Source organism: Scyliorhinus torazame, chromosome 5 (assembly GCF_047496885.1).
Source record: "Scyliorhinus torazame isolate Kashiwa2021f chromosome 5, sScyTor2.1, whole genome shotgun sequence".
Taxonomy (NCBI): domain Eukaryota; kingdom Metazoa; phylum Chordata; class Chondrichthyes; order Carcharhiniformes; family Scyliorhinidae; genus Scyliorhinus; species Scyliorhinus torazame.
Window position 1 is genome coordinate 229,685,510 of NC_092711.1, and position 20,608 is coordinate 229,706,117.

The window sequence follows — 20,608 nt, forward strand, 5'->3', positions numbered from 1 at the left end:
TGTGTATATGCGTACACAAGTCGCTTGATGCTAGAGAACACACACGCTAGTCCACTAAGATACCTCATGTCTTGAAAACCTATAAACTATTGTTCACCAGCCACACACATCTGCACAAATGAGACTGGCTAATCAGTTTATCAAGCTTATCTTAGAAACAATCTGTCATCACACCATCTGAATGTCTTATGTGCAGGCCAGTGGAGTGACCTTTGTCGGAGTTTCTTCAGTATAATTTAGTGCCAACTGAAAAAGTGAAGATCGGTCTTGAAAGGGATAAAATACACAATTGGAAAAGGCTGCACAAGTGATTAGCACTGTGGCTTCACAGCGCCAGGATCCCAGATTCGATTGCCCGCTGGGTCACTGTCTGTGCGGAGTCTGCACGTTTTCCCCGTGTTTGAGTGGGTTTCCTCCGGGTGCACCGGTTTCCTCCCAGAGTCCAAAGACGTGCAAGTTAGGTGGATTGGCCATGATAAATTGCCCTTAGTAACCAAAAAGGAGAGGAGGGGTTAATGGATTACGGGGATAGGGTGGAAGTGAGGGCTTAAGTGGGTCAGTGCAGACTCGATGGGTCGAATGGCCTCCTTTTGCACTGTATGATCTTGTTTCGGACAATGCTCGGCACAACATCGAGGGCTGAAGGGCCTGTTCTGTGCTGTACTGTTCTATGTTATGTTCTATGTATGTTCTATGACTATGACTATTCTATGACAAAATTCAACCCAATCTTTCTTTTGGTCATTGAAGTAAACCTAAAGAGAGGTGCAACTTATGAAGAGAAGTTGGACAGGCTATCAATCTACCTGACCAACCAAGTAACTTATTCTCAACCACAATGACTCATTACTCAATAATTAATTTAATTACAGCTCATTTATCCTCCTCTCCTCCTGGTAAGAGTTCAATGTTGGACGATGGTTTCATACATGCTGACATTTCCTGCTCAAATGTCAATTTCTCACAAGAGCTTAGATACAAATGGTGACAGACTATCAATGGTTGGACAGCATCACAGCCAAGCCAAATTATGCCCTCAACTAAACTTTTACACTAACCACATTTAATGCATGATAAGGAGTCGAAAACCTTGCTGATTGCTTTTTCCTCCTTCATAGTTTAGGTACAGTAAAATCAACTGTAGTGTCCCCATTGCTGCCCTACTAAGATCAGCCAAATTAATACAATTACAATGGAATCCATAGCTCTCCCTGAAGTGCCACATATTCAGTGTTTACCACCGATTCTTGTTACAAGATTGTGACAAAACATTCTTCCTAATCGTCTAATTGCAAGAGGATTGCCCGAAAAGAAGCTCAAAACCTGAATAATTAAACTATAGATGAAGAATGAACATGCTACCTGACATTTTCTGGAAAGATGTTAAAACAAAATTTAACAAAAGACAAAATAAAAAAATTCCGAGTCTTTCACCCCAGTCCTGATAAAGGGTTTCTGTAATTAATATAAGTGATAATAATGAAAATTCAGAACACTGTTGTAATATTGGAAACACAGCAGCCATTTGCAAATAGCTCCCCCAAACTGCTCTATTAGGCCAGCCAGTGGGACTATAAGGAATTGAATAACAAATATTGGGTCATCCACTTGAAAGAACATAGAGACAAGACGAAACAGCCACAAACTTACAGTTGGTTCCATCCATCCAATAATTGCTTTGTTTTTTTGAAGTAACCATGCAATTATTTGAGGTAGTGACATTCATTGAGAAGGTTGAAGAAGAGTGTGGATTCATGCCAAAACATGTTTTTCACAATGTCTAACAAAAAATTATCCACTGAAATTCTGTAATCAATTTTTCACTTTGTTTTCTGACAACCTGGACAGGCTAATATGATTACAAATTTATGCAGGTAAGGCTGTTCCCATTTCTTTAATCCCTTGTTGGAGGTGGTCAGTGAAGAAAGCATTTGTCGACCAACATTTTGAGAAGGCAAAGAAAAGTACAGCACAGGAACAGGTCCTTCGACGGTGCCAGCTTGGACTGATCAAATTGCCCGTCCAACCTTCCACAATTCCGGGGTCCATATCCTTCTATTCCCATCCTATTCATGTATTTGTCAAGATGCCCCTTTAATCGCACTATCGTATCTGTTTCCACGACCTCTGTCACCAGATTAAGCTAACCTGTACCGGGGGCATGTGGCAGAATAGCAAAAATATTTACATTGCTTCATTCTTTGTAATGAGTACTAAGGCTAAATGATGTGACTGTTAAAAACAATGATAAGGTGTTAATCAGTATTTGAACTCTGCTACAAACTGCTGGAACTGCCACACAGTAGATCCATGACAGCATTTCCATTTGTCTTTATTATTGTCACAAGTAGGCTTACATTAACACTGCAATGAAGTTACTGTGAAAATCCTCTTGTTGCCACACGCCAGCTCGGGTACACAGAGGGAGAATTCAGAATGTCCAATTCACCTAACAAGCACGTCTTTACTGTCCATGTCCATAGAATGAGTAAGTATTACAAAAATTATACCATAGCACCCTAGTGAGTCGACTAGTCAGATTTGACAAAGTGAAATGAGAGCGATAAAGGAACAATACAAACTACTAAATGGGTCCAGGTTGGCCAATGACAAACAACTAGACAATGATGTGATGTCAGTAGCTTTTGATGTCAGAACTACAAAAGCCAGAGCATGGAATGTAGGCCAACTCTTCCAGGTGAAGGGCTGCTGCATTGTCAGAGGTACTATCCTTTGGATATCAAATGTAGACTCCATCTACTTAATCAACTTCTTGCAGAAGATTCCCTGTCATCACAAGGACAGAACTACTGAATATTTCCCATTTTCGGAAGAAGTTTGATAAGCACTCTTGATCGGAGTACAAATATTGGATCATTTGATAGATGGAAAGTGGCTCCTCCTGATGACAGTGTTGCATGATATACAACAGTTGGTAAATGACAGAGATGAACACCAATTAGTTTCACCAATGTCATAATTTAGTCCATCATCTTCCAATACATAGTTCAGAGGACTAGTGCAGGGAAGTGTGTTATGATCTGGCAGGCGATGAATGCCATGCGAGCTAAATCCCAGAAAAGGGAAACTGGACAAGCATTCACAACTGTTTTATATTTGTCACTGGTGTAGATTTTAAATATTAAATCAAAATATTTATTCATCAAAGAAAATTAATAAAAGAACGAGATAATGTGGACCGCCCCATACCACCTGTCCTCAAATTGATTGGCCAAATGGGCAGAGCAAACGCTCAAGTGGGGCAGACAGAAGCGAATCACTGGCTCCATGGACACGCTATTATAGGGCCACGCCCATGTCATAACTGGGTAGCACCGCTGGAGTTACTGATGGGCTAGCACCTCCGAATTCCGTTAAATCTGACTTTCCCAGGTTTGGCCAACCTGGACTTTCCCAGGTTTGGCCAACCTGGACCCATTTAGTCAAGCTGCAACAAGTCATGCAAGGAAAGTATCATGACCACAGCACACCAGGGAGAAATTTCAGCCGGGGGAACGCTGTTTATTTCCGGAACTTCGGAGATGGTGCTCTTTGGCCTACGGGAATCATGTTGGAGAAAACAGGACCCTTATCTTATAAGGTCAAGACCCAAGGGAAGACCTGAAGTAAACACATCGACCATCTTAAGAGACGAGAACCCGCCTCAGAGGATACCCGGCCAGGATGTCAGTAATTCCTCCTCCTCGTGGACGACTCCTTAGCCAAGGGGCGCAACCCACCATGACCCAAAGCCAGACCGTCAAGATGCTGACAACTCCGGCTCAGAAGTGGACACTTACAGGTGACTTCATGTCCAGAGCCGAAACTATTGCTAACTTTTGGTTGGCTCTTAAATGTTGCCCGTTGTATCTTTACTCAATTTGCTCTGTTTCTATAACCTTTGCTCTAGAGTCGCCAGGTATCTTTATGATACCGTCACGAGGTTCAAGTTCAAGTACTGATCAATAACTCAATACACCAGTTAGTAAGTTTCAAATCAAAACACATTTATTATACACAGTCAATCACTACTCATGCATAAAACTCTACTTACTAGACTATCTCTAACACTATAGGCCTATACTTAGCTTTGGACTGGCCCACCAGGTCAGGGGAACAAATGGCCTTTTGTTTGGGTTCTGAATCTGCAGGCTTCAAAGCTGGTATGGACTGGTAGCTAGGAGCACCTATCTCGTAGCATGCGTTGACTGGAGACTTACTTGGTTGATGCGGCAGCTTAGGCAGTTCACTGTCAAGGGTTGGTTCGCTGCTGAGTGACCCTGCCAAGAAGGACGATTTGAACTTGGGGACTCTACTTTATAGTTCTCAGGGGCTTCACGCCCCTTTGGGCGGACCCCGTACCCTGGTTCCAAGTGATTGGACTGCGTTCCAATCACTTGGATTGATTTCTCCAATACTGGAGCCGTTCCCTGATCGCTGGGCGGTCCCTAGGTGTCCGTTGGCCTTCCTTTGTCTTGGCTCCTGCTGGCGCCAAGGAGTCTGGCTTGGCCTTATTCACCTTAAATGTTTCAATTGTTCCTGGGGATCGCTCATTAGTATGCAGATGGCTGTGAGTTTCAGTGCTGTCTGGGCTTCTGCAAGTTCTAAAACACAGGAGACTTTGCACTTGCTAGTTTTTCCTGGCTTGGCTGAATTTCCCTGTAGTCTTTGCTAATCTCCATTTTAAGTCAGGAAGTGGCCAACCCAGGTGGCTACAAAACCCCGCCGGTATCCCTCTACAGATCAACTCGGAAAATGCGGTCTACAATCTGCTAAGCGTCACCTGACCCAGACCTGCCGGTGGCTGAAGCACAACCACGTGCAAAGCGGCACAGGAGGCCTCTTCAGTTTTTGGCATGGGGGAGCTTTCGAACTTGGGGCGGGATGTGGTGTAATAATTCCCATGAGGCACACAGGGATACCCTGATTGATCTCTTTTGGGGACTCATGGAGTATGAACTTCCCTTCTCACTCAGCTGGGGCTCATAATAACTTAGTATAAACCGGCCTGGACAGGGACCAGGTTGATTGTCCCAAAGGGATCGTAAATATTTGCTGCTGTGGGCAGACTTTTGTGACCTTAAATAAATCGGAGTCCACCTTACAGCTTGGCTTCCTTAGTCTTAATATAACCAAAACCCTTTACAGTTTTAGTAAGGTATCTTTGCTCCTGTAATAAAGTCCTCTGGCAATGAAGATTAGCATACTATTTGCCTTTTTAACTGCTTGCGACGCCTCCATGCTTTTTCAGCACCTTTTCACCATTATCTGCCCAGGGGAGGCACGGTAGCACAGTGGTTGGCATTGTTGCTTCACAGCACCAGGGTCCCAGGTTCGATTCCCAGCTTGGGTCACTGTCTGTGTGGAGTCTGCACGTTCTCCCTGTGTCTCCGTGGGTTTCCTCTGGGTGCTCCGGTTTACTCCCACAAGTTCCCAAAGACGTGCTGTTAGGTAATTTGGACATTCTGAATTCTCACTCTGTGTACCTGAACAGGCGACGGAATGTGGTGACTAGGAACTTTTCACAACAACTTCATTGCAGTGTTAAGCCTACTTGTGACAATAAATATTATTACTATTACAATAATAGTGTTGAAAGTTTGACAAGGCCAAGCCCCTAATTGTCTCTCCCTCTGGAGCAACATCCTCCTGATTTTTGGGCTCTTTCCCGCCCAAATAAACTCAGTCACCAAACGGTCAATCTCTCTGAAAAAAAACCCTTGGGTAAGAATATCGGAAGGCACTGAAATAAGAATAAAAATCGCGGCAAGATTGCAGTTGGGCCTTCAGGGATAATGGGAGATCGTCACGGCTTTGCAAGTCTGCTTTGACTTTTCGTATAACTCAAACTCCGGAGTTTCTCCCAGTCCCTTGCTATCTGGACACCAAATACCAAGAATGCCTTCCAGCTTGCCGGAACGGCACTCCCCTGAATCCCTCCCTCTGCCTCATCAACCCAACCACAAAGTATTTACTCTTTTCTATATTTATCTTGCAACCAGAAAAAGACCCAAAACTATTGATGCCTCTGGATCCCTCACATATAAAAGCAAGCTGTCGGCATCCAGCGAGACCTTGTGTTTAACCCCACCTTTAACTACTCCTCCCCATGTATTCGAGGACCTCAAGGCCATGGCTAGTGGTTCTATTGTTAGTGCGAACAGCAAAGGTGACAACAGACATCCCTGCCTGGTACCCAGTAAATGTAAAAGGGGTCAGGGGTCACGTTGTTAGTGCAAACATTGGCAAATGGGGTTGCATATAACAGCTGCACCAACGCTACAGAGCCCAGCCCAAATCCAAATTTTTCAAAAACCGCAAACAGATAATCCCACTCTAACTGGTCCAACACCTTCTCTGGGTCGAGCGAGATTATAGCCTCCGGGACCTGATCCTCCCCTGGAGCAATGGACCACAATCAAAAGTCGTCTCGCGTTCGCTGTCAATCTCCGCCCCTCGACAAAACTTGTTCGGTCTTTCCCCACCACTTCTGGCAGACAAGGTTCCAGTCTTAATGCCAACACCTTAGCTAACAGTTTCGCGTCCACATTTATTAGGGTGATTGGATGATACGACCCACAGTCTAAGGTCTTTTTTCAAGAGCAGAGAAATTGAAGCCTGCCCCAACGTCTGTGACAAAGCGCCTTTCTCCAAGGAGTCCCGAAACATCCCTAATAATCCCTAGGGGCTATTAGGTCTATCAATGTTTCATAAATTTCTACCGGGAACCTGTCAGGTCCCGGTGCCTTCCCCGACTGCATCTGTTTCATCACCTGCTTCATCTCAACCAATTCCAGCAGAACTTCAAGGTCCTCGCATGACTCCTCCTCCACCTTGGGAAATTCCAACTCACCCAGGAATTCCACCATATTTTCTCATCCCGTGGAGGGTCCAACATGTATAAATTTTGGTAAAAGGTCTTAAATTCCTCATTTACCTTCTCCTGGTCTGAGACCACCCGCCCCCCCCCCCCCCCCCCCCCCCACCTCATTCCGTGTCCTAATATGGCCAATCTCCCTCTCAGTCTCCTGTTTCCACAGTTGATATGCCAGGAGCCAACTTGCCTTCTCACCATATTTGTAAATAGCTGCTTAACGTGCCTCAGTTGTCATACCGCCCTATCTGCAGTGATCAGATCATATTGTGTTTGCAGTTTTCTCCTCTTCGCTGATAGTTCTTGGGATGTGCTGTCTTGGGATGGGCTGTCCGCATGTCTACTACCTACCTCTATATCGTCCACTAGTTCTTCCCAACCCCTCCTTGTCTCCAGCTCTACACGGGCCTTAAAAGATATAATTTTTCCTTTAATTACAACCTACAGTGCTTCCCATAGTGTTGAGGGAGAGACCTCCCCATTGTCATTTAAAAAAATATAATGCTGGATAGCCTTCGAGATTCTTGCACAGAACCCAATGTCCACGAGCAGATCCACATCCAGCTGCCATCCCTTTTTATGCCCTTTGTCTACCCACAACTCAAGGTCCATCCAATATGGGGCATGGTCAGAAATTACTACCGCCGAGTATTCAGATTTCTTCACCCCTGCCACTGATGCTCGGTTTATGGCAAAATAGACAATCCTGGAAAAAACATTTGTGTCCTGAGAAGCCCAAGGATCTGTCCCCTCCCGTTTCATCCATGAAAGCAATTAACGCCTTTGCCAATCCCCGCTGGGCCAGCGATCTTGACCTAGAACGGTCTACCTTAGGGTCTAGCGCACAATTCATGTCTCCTCCAATAATAAGCTGATGAATGTCTTGATCATGTATCCTTGCCAGCAGCCGTTTCATGAACATTATATCATTCAAATTTGGGCCGTAAACATTCACCATCACCACCGGTATCCCTTCTAACACTCCCGTTACCATAACATACCTTCCTCCCGTATCTGCTATTACCTTCTCCAAACAAAACCAGACCCTTTTATTAATAAGGATTGCCACTCTCCAGGCCCTGCTGTCAAATCCCGAATGGAAAACTGGCTCACTGAAGCCACGCCTGATCTCGCTCGCGCATGTGGGTCTCCTGGAGGAATGTCACATTGGCTCCCAAGTCTTTAAATGATCAAAATCCCGTGATCTTTTGACTGCCCCCCCCCCCCCGGCACCACACATTCTCAGTGACCACCCTTGTATGGGGTTCGTTGACCCCTCCCAGCCTCTAGTCAGTCATTGCTACTGCAAAATCATAGAATCATCGAATTTGCAGTGCAGAAGGAGGCCATTCGGCCCATCGAGTCTGCACCGGTCCTTGGAAAGAGCACCCCACTTAAGCCCCCCTGTCCCTATAACCCAGAAACCCAACCTAACCTTTTTTGGACATTAAGGACAATTTAGCCAATCCACCTAACCTACACATCTTTGGACTGTGGGAGGAAACTGGAGCACCCAGAGGAAACCCACGCAGACACGGGGAGAACGTGCAGACTCCGCACAGGCAGTGACCCAAGCTGGGAATCAAACCTGGGACCCTGGCACTGTGAAGCAACCGTGCTAACCACTGTGCTACCGTGCTGCCCCATTGCTTTACCGATGATTCCCAGGCTACAGACACACCTAAGCTGGTGACCCATCCCATCTGAATGGTGGAGCAGAAAAAAATAACTGGTCACTGTCAGTTTCCTCTCCCCCTCCCCCAGTCAACAGGTAGACTATCATCTCTTTTAATCCCCTCCACTTCCCCCGCAAACCATCAAATTGAACCAAACTAGTCCCATCCCTCACTTGACTTCCATTAACTAGCTAACTTTCTAGTGCTAGTAAGTTGACCAGCCCACCCAGGTCCCACCCATTCCTTAACCATCGCCTTCATATCTACCTCAAGCATGTTTCTCTCCCCGATCCTCTTTCCCACCCATAATAAACAAAGGCCTTAAACGAGGGAAAGATACCCCCAGCATCCGAGCGACTACTAAGCCCCTAAAGGAGGAAAATCTTTAAAAAAACAGAACAGAGGAAATGACCCCATCCACACACCTCCACCATTAACCCAACTCAACACCTTAACAACATGAACAATAAAAGCAGTAAAATATTAACATCCCAATCAACCAACCGCCAGCCCGTATCCCTCAAGCCATGTAAAGACAACGATCTTTGATAAAGTCTTCTGCTGCTTGGGAGTTTCGAAATAGAAATCTTTTGAGTCAATCATGACTCTTATTTTGCTGAGTACACAACCTTAAATCGCACTCTTTGATTAAACAGGACCACCTTCACTTCATTGAAGTTTACCAGTTGTTTTGCCAGATCGTTCTGGTAAATCCTTACCATGCTGCCGTCCCAGTTGATACTCTGGGCTTTCTTGGCCCATTCCAGGACCCGCGCCTGTCTCTGAAAACTATGAAACCGAACACCACTTGAGGTGGCTCATTTGGTTATAGTTTCTGCCCGTGATTGCCCTTTACAGCTTTGGTGGAGCAGAAACCTCCTTACTGCTCATCAATTGGGAAAACTTCGCAGCAAAGTATTCGGTCGGCTTTGCGCCCTCAACTCCCTTAGGTAGACCCACCAGTCTCAGGTTCATGCACCTATTTTCTAAATCATCCAGCTTCGCCTTGAAATCTGTCTCAGCACCGGGATAAGGTCTCCTACACATTTTTTAATTTCTCCGCTTGTGCGCCCCCTGCTTTAATTATTTTGCTCAGTTGCTTCTTTACTGTACCCAAAGCTTCCTCCACCGTGGCTATAAGTGAAGGCTTTAATTCCTGACCGTGTTTCTTGAAGTGTTCGTCCATTTCTTCAATTCTCTAGCTACCACCCCTGCCATCATGTCGATGGGTGATAGTCATGGCTGCTTCCTCCGCCATCTTTCATGCCTGGTTGCTCGGGCTTGATGTACGTAGTTTCACCCCTCTGCCCTAGTTATACGTCAGTTTCGACATCGCCACTTTGCCATCAATTTCACTGGTGGGAAAGATCGTTTTTTTAAACATTCTTCCGATCCGGCAGATAAGAAGTGCCGGAGCCAACGTGGGAGCCACCCGAGATGTGGCCGCTACCTCATGCCGCCGCACCGGAGGTCTCAGGCTTGACAATATTGCCGAAACTCCCACTCGTCCTCTTGGGGATGGGGTGGGGGGGGGGCATTCTGAGTGTCTGGAAGCAGTTCAGACAGCACTTTAAATTGAGCTTAGTCCTTCTTAGCCCCCATCTTTTGCAATCATCGCTTTGTGCCAGCGAGTTTAGACTCGATGCTTAGGTCATGGGAGGGGAAGGGTCTGGAGAGGTTCGGGTACTTCCATGTGGAGGGAAGGTTTGCTAGCATCGTGGAGCTGTCGGACAAATTTATTTTCCTTGGAACCAATTTGTTTCGATTTCCAGATTTACGATTTTCTGCGGAAGGCCCTGCCTTCATTTCCTGTGCACCACCGTCCTCCCTGTTGAAAAGGATTTTATCTTCGGCCGGGTCTCGCGGGGGAAATATTTTGGGTATTTATGGCCATATCTCGTCAGTGGAGTGAGCTCCGTCAAATAAGGTTAAGGAGAAATATGAGGTTGAATTGGGTTCTATTCTGGATAAGGTGGTGTGTAGTGAGGCTCTTCACAGGGTTGATTCCACATCCTCTTGTGCCCGACTTAGTTTGATTCAGTTCAAAGTGGTGCAAAGAGCTCATCTGACCAAGGCGAGAATGAGTGTTTTTTTTTCAGGGGTGGACATTAGGTGGGAATGGTGTTCTTGGGGGTTGGCTATCCATACTCATATGTTTGGTCTTGTCCCAAGTTGGTGAGCTTTTGGGTCTCCTTCTTCAACACCATGTTCGAAATTTTTAATGTCGGTCTGGAGCCTTGTCTGATGGTGGCCATTTCTAGGGTATCGGACTCGCCAATGCTGCAGACGGGTGTGAAGGCGGATGCCCTTGCCTTTGCCTCATTAATAACCCAGAGACAAACTCAGCTTGGGTGGAGGTCTTCTCCTCCGCCAGTGCCTCGGCTTGGTTGGGTGACCTCATGGTGTTTCTATATTTGGAGAAGTCCAAGTACACCATTAGGGGGTCGGTAGAGGGGTTCTACTTAAGGTGGCAGCCATTCATTTCCTTTTTTAAAGAGTTAGTTACCGTTTTTTACAGTTGTTTTTATTGTTGGGGTTTCGGATTGATTTCTTGTTTGTTGATTTTTCTCTTTGCATATCGAAATTTGAAGCATCTGTATTTTGTTATTACCTTATTTTGGTGAAATGAAAAAGTTTTCAATAAACTGTCAAGTTTGCAGGCAGAATGCAAAGACACAGAAGGAAAGTTCACTCTTGTCACAGTCACATAAGAACTGGTTCAGTACGGCGGCAGGGGCGGAAATCTGATAGGAGGGATTCATAATTGGAGTTGCGGAAAGAATGGGAATGGATTTGGGAAGCAACAACTCATTCAAGGACTTTGGAAGAGAAAGAAAAGTTAGAGATTGGATGGTAGTTTGCTAGGATAGAGGAGTCAAGGGTTGCTTTTTTGAAGAGAGAGCAGGAACAGGCTATTTCAGGCCTGGCAATATACATTAGTTAATAGCTTTACAGTAAAGGGACCTCTATGAAACAGTTATTGTAACATGATGGAATTTTCCATTCAGTTTAAGGGTGAGATGTTTGGGTCCAAAACTAGTGTTGTAAAACATAAATAAAGGTAAATACAAGGCTGCGAACACGGAGTTGGCAAGCTGGGAAAATAGGTTACCTGGTGCTTCCGTAGAGGAGCAGATATTTCATAACTCTCAGCAAAGACATATTCCTGTAAGAAAGATAAACTCTAGAAGGATGTGCCATCTATGGCTAACTAAGTTAAGTAAAGTATCAAATTGAAAGAAAAATGCATCACACTGCATAGCTGAGAAGATTGGGCAGATTTCAGAAACCAGCAAGAATGAATAAAAAGCAGTATCAGAGAAAGCTAGCTAGTAATACAAGCACAGATGGTATGCATTTCTAGAAGTATTTAAAAAGGAAAAGAGTAACTGAAGAGAATGTTCGTCTCTTATATGAGTGAGACCAGGGAATTAATATTGGGAAACAAGGAAATGGCAGAAGTATCAAAAGGGAATTTTGCATCCGTCTGTAATGTCGAAGACACAAAAGATCCCAAGGATACTTGAAAATCAAGAGGCAACAGGCAGGTAGGAAATTAAAACAATCACAAGCATGAGGGAAAATATACTAGGAAAACTGTTAAAACTAAAAGCTGACAGGTCCCCTGGACGCGATGGCTAGCATCGATGTGGCTGTAGAGATAGTAGCTGGATTAATTGTGATCTTCCAAAATTCTCTGGATTCAGGAAAGGCCAGAGCATATTGGCCAATCGCAAATGTAAGAAAACTAATCAAGAAAGGAAGAAGAGAGAAAACAAAAATCTATCGGCCAGTTGGCCTAATATCTGTCAAAGGGAAAATGCTGGAATCCATTATTAAGGAGGTAATGGCAGGAGATTTGGAAAATCATAATAATAATCATCAGGTAAACTCAATGTAGATTTGTGAACGGGAAATTATCTCATCAAAGGGCGGAGCAGGTTCACGGGACCGTAAGGTCTACTCCTGCTCCTAATTCTGTGTTTTTAAGTCAGCAAATTTAAAGGCGAGGCACAAAACCTGAAAAGAGACACACATTTACAATATCAGCTAATTGGCGGGTTAGAAAGGGGAAGTCGGGGATTATCAATTTAGTGAATCTAGATTGAGAGGACAGGAAGTGGGTCTCATGGCGATGATGAGCAAGGAGAGAACATTATGTAAATAAGGCAAGGTTCAGAAGGGATGTGACAAGAATGTCAAAGCATTATTTTGTTCTGATTTAAACAACAAAAACTTTTATTAAACACCATCAATTTAAATTAGAATTTTATATGGTGTTCATTCAATGGAAATTGAAGACTGTTATCTGGCACTGTACATTAACTTTTGACTGGAGATAAGTGTGAAGAGCAAACACAACTTACTGAAATACAGAAGCATTGCAATTATACACGTTATTTGCAAAAGAAAATCTGCTTTAAATTACTTTGTCAGCCTGGTTTTGTGGCTGCACTCAGGTCTGAGTCAGAAGGTAGCGCAACAAAGCCCCTGCAGGATCTGAGTTAACAATCTCAGATGACGCTTCAACCATAGAATGAGAGACAACTGCATTGACAGAGGCACTGGGCCATAACTTCTAATTGAGTGACTATTAAGTTGGGTTGCCATTCCGTTTGTAAATTCTTAGCTCCAAATATTTTAACTCGCCCAACCTTCAAACTCAGGCTGCGCAAGATATGTGCAGTGCCACGCTCTGACAAGGCCTAACATCATGGGTTGTAGAATTGAAAGTAAGTAGAGTGGGCAGCACGGTAGCACAAGTGGATAGCACTGTGGCTTCACAGCGCCAGGGTCCCAAGTTCGATTCCCTGCTGGGTCACTGTGCGGAGTCTGCACGTTCTCCCCGTGTCTGAGTGGGTTTCCTCAGTGTGCTCCGGTTTCCTCCCACAGTCCAAAGACACGCAGGTTAGGTGGATTGGCAATGTTAAATTGCCCTTAGTGTCCAAAAAGGTTAGGAGGGGTTACGTGGATAGGGTGGAAGTGGGGGCTTAAGTGGATCGGTGTAGACTCAGTCGGCCGAACGGCTTCCCTCTGCACTGTATGTTCTATGTTCTAGACCATACTCCCTTTTTTGTCATTAAATCCCATGAATCAGGTGTGTTTAAAGGACCAGACCAGAGAGAAGATAGGTGTATAAGCTAAGAGGCTCTTATTTTGTTTGGGGGGGATTGATGGCGGTCAAGTGGAGGGGAAGGTGTAGGCATGGGGGAAGGAGGGTAGACATGGGGAAGGGGGGGGGCGAGGTTGGGTTGGGTCTGCGGCTCAGGCGGGGAGGGGAGGTGGAGCAGGTAATCATAAGGGATCTGAACAGGGTAGCAAAGGAAAAACAGTTCCCGTTGGTAGAAGAGTCGAAAACCAGTGGACACTGATTTAAGATGAATGGCAAAAAAGCCCAGCAAGAACATAAAGAAAAGCATCTTCACGAAGTCATGTTCAGAATCTGGAATGCACTTCTGCAGTGTGGTGCAGGTAGATTCAATCGTGGCTTTCTCCAAAGCTCTCTGGGGAAAGAATTCCAACCATTAATGAATACGAGACTCAAAATTCCTCCTCATCTCCATTTTAAAAGGGAGCCCACCTTATTTTGAAACGGTTTCCCTAGTTCTAGATTTGCCCAAGAGGGGAAACTCTCACTCAGCATCCACCCCCGTCAGGCCACCTCGGAATCTTACCGGATCATATCTCATTCTTCTAAATTCCAGTGGGTGTAGGTCCAACCTGCTCAGCCTTTCCTCGTAAGACAACCACTTTAACCCAGAAATCAATCCAGTGAATCTTCTCTGACATGTCTCCAATGCAAGTGCATCCCTCCTTAAGTAAGGATATCAAAACAGTACATGCAGACTCACTAGCGATCTGCATCGTCACAGAAAGACTTCCCTATTTTTATACATCGCACAGCAATAACAGTTGAACATCCCAACTGTCTTTCTAATTGTTTGCTGTACTGCAAGTTGTGCCACAGCATTTTGCAGTCTCTATCCAATTAAATAATATTCTGCCTTTCTATAATTCTCACCAAAGTGGACAACCTCACATTTTCCCACATTATACAACATTTGCCAAATTTCTGTTCACTCAGAAGTCCCCTTTGGGGGACTTGTCCTCCTCACAGCTTGCTTTCCTATCTATCTTTGTACCATTAGAAAATGTAGCTACAATACAGCAAAATCATTCACACAGTCTGTCATCCAAGTCTCATTAGATTGGCAATAGTTGAGGCCCCAGCACTTATCACTATGGTACTCCAGTAGTTACAGTTTGCCAATCTGAATATGATCCATTTTTCTCGACCCTCTGTTTCCTGCCAGTTAGCCAATCTTCCATCCACGCAAATATATTGCCTCCATAACCATGGACAGTTATGTTAACTTTGTCGAGGCAAAAATGTCCTTGTGCAATCCAAATGTACCACATTTACTGGTTCCTCTTTATAGACCCTGCTCATTACTCGTCAAAGAACTCTAAAAATTTGCAAACATGATTTCCCTTTCATAAAACTATGTTGACTCTGCTCGATTGTATTTTGATTTTCTAAATGCACTGCCACTATTTCTTTAATAATACATTCCAGTATTTTCCCAATGACATATGTTAGGCAAATTGACCTGTAGTTTCCTGTATTCTATCTCCCTCAATTTTTGATTAGAGGTGTTACATTTGCAGTTTTCCAAACCACTGGGACATTTCTGGAATCCAGAAAATGTTGTAAGATTACAACCAATGCACCCACTATCTCTTCAGCTACTTCTTTTAAGACTCTAGGATGCAGATCATTGGGTCCAGGGATCTTGTCAGCCATTAGTTCCATTAGTTTACCAAAGTAGTTTTTCCTATATCAACAGTGATTGTTTTAAGATCCCTTTTTTTTGCCCTTGATTTTCCACTATTCTTGGGATGCTTTCTGCGTCTTCTACTTTGAAAACAGATGCAAAATACTTGTTTAAAATTTCTGCTGTTTCCTTGTTTTCAATTATTAATTCCCTGGTCTCATCCTCTAATCAATCACCATTTACTTGAACTACTTATTGTCCTTTTTATATATTTGTAGAAGCTGTAACTGTTTTTATATTTCTCACTAGTTTTCTTTCATATCCTAATTCCCCCCCCTCTTCATTTTCTTTTTGTCATCCTTTGCTGTTTTTGAAAATGTTCCCAATCTTCTGGTCCAGCATTAATCTTCGCAGCATTGCACAATTTTGTTTTCTATTTGATACCATTTTTTATTTCCTTAGTTAGCCACTGGTGGTGCATCCTTCTCATAGTCATTCTTTCTCAATGAAATAGGTCTCTGCTGAGTATTTGGAAATATTTCAGATATTTAAGGTTTCACTTGAATCTGGGAGATTTGGGGCAGGATACTCCGGTCACCATCGTCGAAATCGCGTTCGGCGATTGGCTGGAGAATACCAGTTTCCAATGAAATCAGGGGCGGTACCGCTTTCGCGATGCTCCGCTCCCTCCAAAGTGGCGTACTCTAGGACGTTGCCTGAGGCCCACTCCCCGATGCTCCGCCCCTGACCGGTCGAGTTCCCGAAGGCGTCGGTCGCGTGTGCTATCATCCGTCGGGAACTCGGCCTGGCAGCTGCGGACTCAGTCCAGTGCCGCCACAGTCGGGGGAGGGCCGATCCGTGGACAGGAGTGACTTTGTCAGAGGCTGGGAGCACAGTTGGAGGGTGGCCCAATACTCACGAGCCAGCCAAAGGGGGGGGAGGCACTATTTTGCAGGTCAGGTCAGCGTGCGGTCAGCGCCCTGTTGCATGGCACGGCCGCTGCTTGCCACCGCCCTGCGCGGCCATGTGCTCGGCAATTCTCCGGGCCGTATCGGCAGTTAGAGCCAGGTGCTCTAAGTTGCTTGGCTGCTAACTCCCAGCCAAACAGAGGATCGGTGGCCGTTTTTCACCGGATGTTCGATCATAAAATGCTCCCGTTCCCGCACGCGGCGCCAGGACATAACCTCAAAATCGGAGAATCCGAGGATGGCATGTGGCGCAGTGGACAGCACTGGGAGTGCGGCGCTGAGGACCCGGGTTCGAATCCCGACTCTGGGTCACGGTCCGTGTCTATGTGGGTTTCACCCCCACAACCCAAAGATGTGCAGGTTAGGTGGATTGGCCACGCTAAATTGCCCCTTAATTGGAAAAAAAAATTATTAGGTACTCTAAATTTATAAACAAAACAAAAAAATAAATCAGAGAATCCAGCCCATGGAGTCTGACCCCGAGAGGAAGAGGGAAAAATCATAGAGCGAATTCTCACTGACAACTCAAGCATTTCTTGGTGATCCAGTCAAAAGCAGCACTGGCAAGTGCACCTACTTAGCAATTGCATGTGACAGCGAAGTGGACTGTGAAAATAAACAGCCAATTACTTTGAAATGCAAACATTGCTTTTCAAACAATGATAAGGCTTACCTTGCAGAGATAGCTGATCTTGAAGCCAAACGTTTGTGCATTTCTGGACCCTGCATTCATGTAGTTTCCAACCAGAAGGACCAATTCCAATATTTTACTGAAGTTGTCACTCTTCTTCACTTCCTCACAAGCAATTGTTACATTCATTATGTCTGGTCTGATGTTGTTCAAATACTCTTCAAACTGAAGTTTGAAGAGAATATTGTTCAATCGTGGTTGTAACAACTTTACGGTGCTCATCTGCAAAAACAAGGTGCAAATTTTCCCTAAGAAAGTAAATCAGAAACGAACCATTGCACATCAAGCAAGACTGTTTATTTCATTCTGCAGTCCTTCTTATAAAAACATGTGACGATTAGCATGATCTCAAATGGACTAGAGGGAGGGATACAATGAGGAATCTTGATATCATTACATGGGAGGGGAAGAAAGTGATGGAAAAGGAAAAACAGCCAGGATGGGAAGCAGACAAGTAAGTGGAATTGAGGCCACAATAAGGTCAGCTATGATCTCATGGAAAGACAGTGCAGATTGCAAGGATTGAATGGCCTACTCCGAAGTCCTATAATTCAGAGTCCCAGTCCTTGCTGGAAATATCAAATTAAAGTTTGATCACAAACAAATGCATGCCCTACGTCATCAAATTACCAGCAGGCATTTAATACCTGCAGTGGGACTATCTCAGCTTGGTGAGATATTAGCTTCCTGCTGTCACCTGTGAAATAGACCGCAATATGAAGTTAGCACCTACCAAGTTGAAGGAGCAAACAGGAAAGAAAAAATGTTTCGAATTTCATCCAGCAAAAGCGATTTTTCCAGATTATTACAAAAGGCGGGAAGAATGAGGAGAGACAAATATAAAACAAAGGGTACAATTTTTAAAGGGGTGTAGGAGTGTTGAGACAAATTGTTAAAGTTCTACGAGAAAGTATCCAAGATGGCAGACAAGATCCCACACTTTATAAATAGAGAAGCACAGAGTACAAAAGCAGAGGCCTACTGGAATTCTTGCCATTTCATCTTCTAATGCCCTCAGTGTGTTTTTTCTTACAGCAATTGGTCACAAAGCTATTAGCTAGTATGCGGGGATTGGTTTTCCTGGAAAGCAGTCTATTTTGACAAAAATTTAGAGTACCCAATTCATTTTTCCCCAATTAAGCGGCAATTTAGTGTGGCCAATCCACCTACCCAGCACATAAGAACATAAGAACTAGAAGCAGGAGTAGGCCATCTGGCCCCTCGAGCCTGCTCCACCATTCAATGAGTTCATGGCTGATCTTTTGTGGACTCAGCTCCACTTTCCGGCCCGAACACCATAACCCTTAATCCCTTTATTCTTCAAAAAACGATCTATCTTTATCTTAAAAACATTTAATGAAGGGGCCTCTACTGCTTCACTGGGCAAGGAATTCGTGAAGAAGTTCCTCCTAAACTCAGTCCTAAATCTACTTCCCCTTATTTTGAGGCTATGCCCCCTAGTTCTGCTTTCACCCGCCAGTGGAAACAACCTGCCCGCATCTATCCTATCTATTCCCTTCATAATCTTATATGTTTCTGTAAGATCCCCCCTCATCCTTCTAAATTCCAATGAGTACAGTCCCAGTTTACTCAACCTCTCCTCGTAATCCAACCCTTTCAGCTCTGGGATTAACCTAGTGAATCTCCTCTGCACACCCTCCAGTGCCAGTACGTCCTTTCTCAAGTAAGGAGACCAAAACTGAACACAATACTCCAGGTGTGGCCTCACTAACACCTTGTACAATTGCAGCATAACCTCCCTAGTCTTAAACTCCATCCCTCCAGCAATGAAGGACAAAATTCCATTTGCCTTCTTAATCACCTGTTGCACCTGTAAACCAACTTTTTGAGACTCATGCACTAGCACACCCAGGTCTCTCTGCACAGCAGCATGTTTTAATATTTTATCATTTAAATAATAATCCCTTTTGCTGTTATTCCTACCAAAATGGATAACCTCATATTTGTCAACATTGTATTCCACCTGCCAGACCCTAGCCCATTCACTTAGCCTATCCAAATCCCTCTGCAGACTTCCAGTATCCTCTGCACTTTTTGCTTTACCACTAATCTTAGTGTCGGCTGCAAACTTGGACACATTGCCCTTGGTCCCCAACTCCAAATCATCTATGTAAATTGTGAACAGTTGTGGGCCCAACACTGATCCCTGAGGGACACCACTAGCTACTGATTGCCAACCAGAGAAACACCCATTAATCCCCACTCTTTGCTTTCTATTAATTAACCAATCCTCTATCCATGCTACTACTTTCCCCTTAATGCCATGCATCTTTGTCTTATGCAGCAACCTTTTGTGTGGCACTTTGTCAAAGGCTTTCTGGAAATCCAGAGATACCACATCCATTGGCTCTCCATTATCTACTGCACTGGTAATGTTCTCAAAAAATTCCACTAAATTAGTTAGGCACGACCTGCCCTTTATGAACCCATGCTGCTTCTGCCCAATGGGACAATTTGCATCCAGATGCCTCGCTATCTCTTCCTTGATGATAGATTCCAGCATCTTCCCTACTACCGAAGTTAAGCTCATTGGCCTATAATTACCCGCTTTCTGGCTACCTCTTTTTTTAAACAGTGGTGTCAAGTTTGCCAATTTCCAATCCGCCGGGATCACCCCAGAGTCTAGTGAATTTTGGTAAATTATCACTAGTGCATTTGCAATTTCCCTAGCCATCTCTTTGGGTTGTGGTGGTGAAACCCACGCAACACGGGGAGAATGTGCAAACTCCACACGGACAGTGACCCAGAGCCGGGATTGAACCTGGGACCTCGGCGCAGCGGGGCAGCAGGGCTAGCCCACTGCGCCCTGTACTGCCCTGAAAGCAGTCCATTTGGCTTTGGTGTGGTTATCTTCAGCCCAACATTTGATAAATTATGTAAATTTCTGCAAGTCACCCACAATTGTAAAGGTACTCCAGGTGGTACCAGCATGTGTGCCCACCTATGTCATTTTAATCGGCTAACACCGGAAACTGTGATGTAGTCAACTTTTTAAAAATTTGTTACCAGCGTGTAAAACCTTTATAATTGAGGTGTAGGGGGAACCACAAGTTTCCAGCTCCCACTTTTATTTTGACAAGATGAGGGAACTTGAAAATCTGCACAACAAGCAGCTTCAATCAACACCAAATCAAAGGAAACCCAGGGGACAAGGCGAGCATTTCTTAAATTGAATTTGAACTACTTACAGGAAAATAATGAAGTTCATATCTACAACTCAGTCAAAAAGCTTTCCCCATTTGTTCAACCTCCATGCACACACATAGCAACACGTCAAAGTAGTACTGGACATCACAATGACACTCCGAAGTCGTAATTCGTAAGTAACACAGCATTGCCAATCTGAAGAGTTTGTCAATCTGAGTTGTCAGGTTAAAACATTAACACTTTATGTGAAATCAAGCTGCATATGATTTTAAATGGAACAGCTTGGCTAGATCATTTTCTCCTTTGTTCCCAGATAATGGCAATTCCTATTTATATGGGACAATTGAAAAGCGAAACAAGAGTGCTCAGTCAACAAACTTCTGTTGTACAAATTCCTATAACTCTCTTTTAAAACACCCTGTAGTGCAAAGTAAACTACAATTACTCATTATAGG

General features: G+C 44.3%; 1 protein-coding gene across 4 annotated transcripts in view; it reads right to left on the reverse strand.

The window, feature by feature from the left end:
• Window positions 1–20,608, reverse strand: part of diaph2 (diaphanous-related formin 2) — a 983,399-nt gene that overhangs the window by 413,491 nt on the left and 549,300 nt on the right. For all 4 annotated transcript variants that reach the window (XR_011946649.1, XM_072505206.1, XM_072505205.1 and 1 more), the window contains one exon: window positions 16,968–17,207. Coding sequence is in view for 3 of the 4 variants with exons in the window: in XM_072505206.1 (XP_072361307.1) it covers window positions 16,968–17,207 (240 nt within the window). In the remaining variant the exon portion in view is untranslated. The remainder of the gene's footprint in view (window positions 1–16,967; window positions 17,208–20,608) is intronic.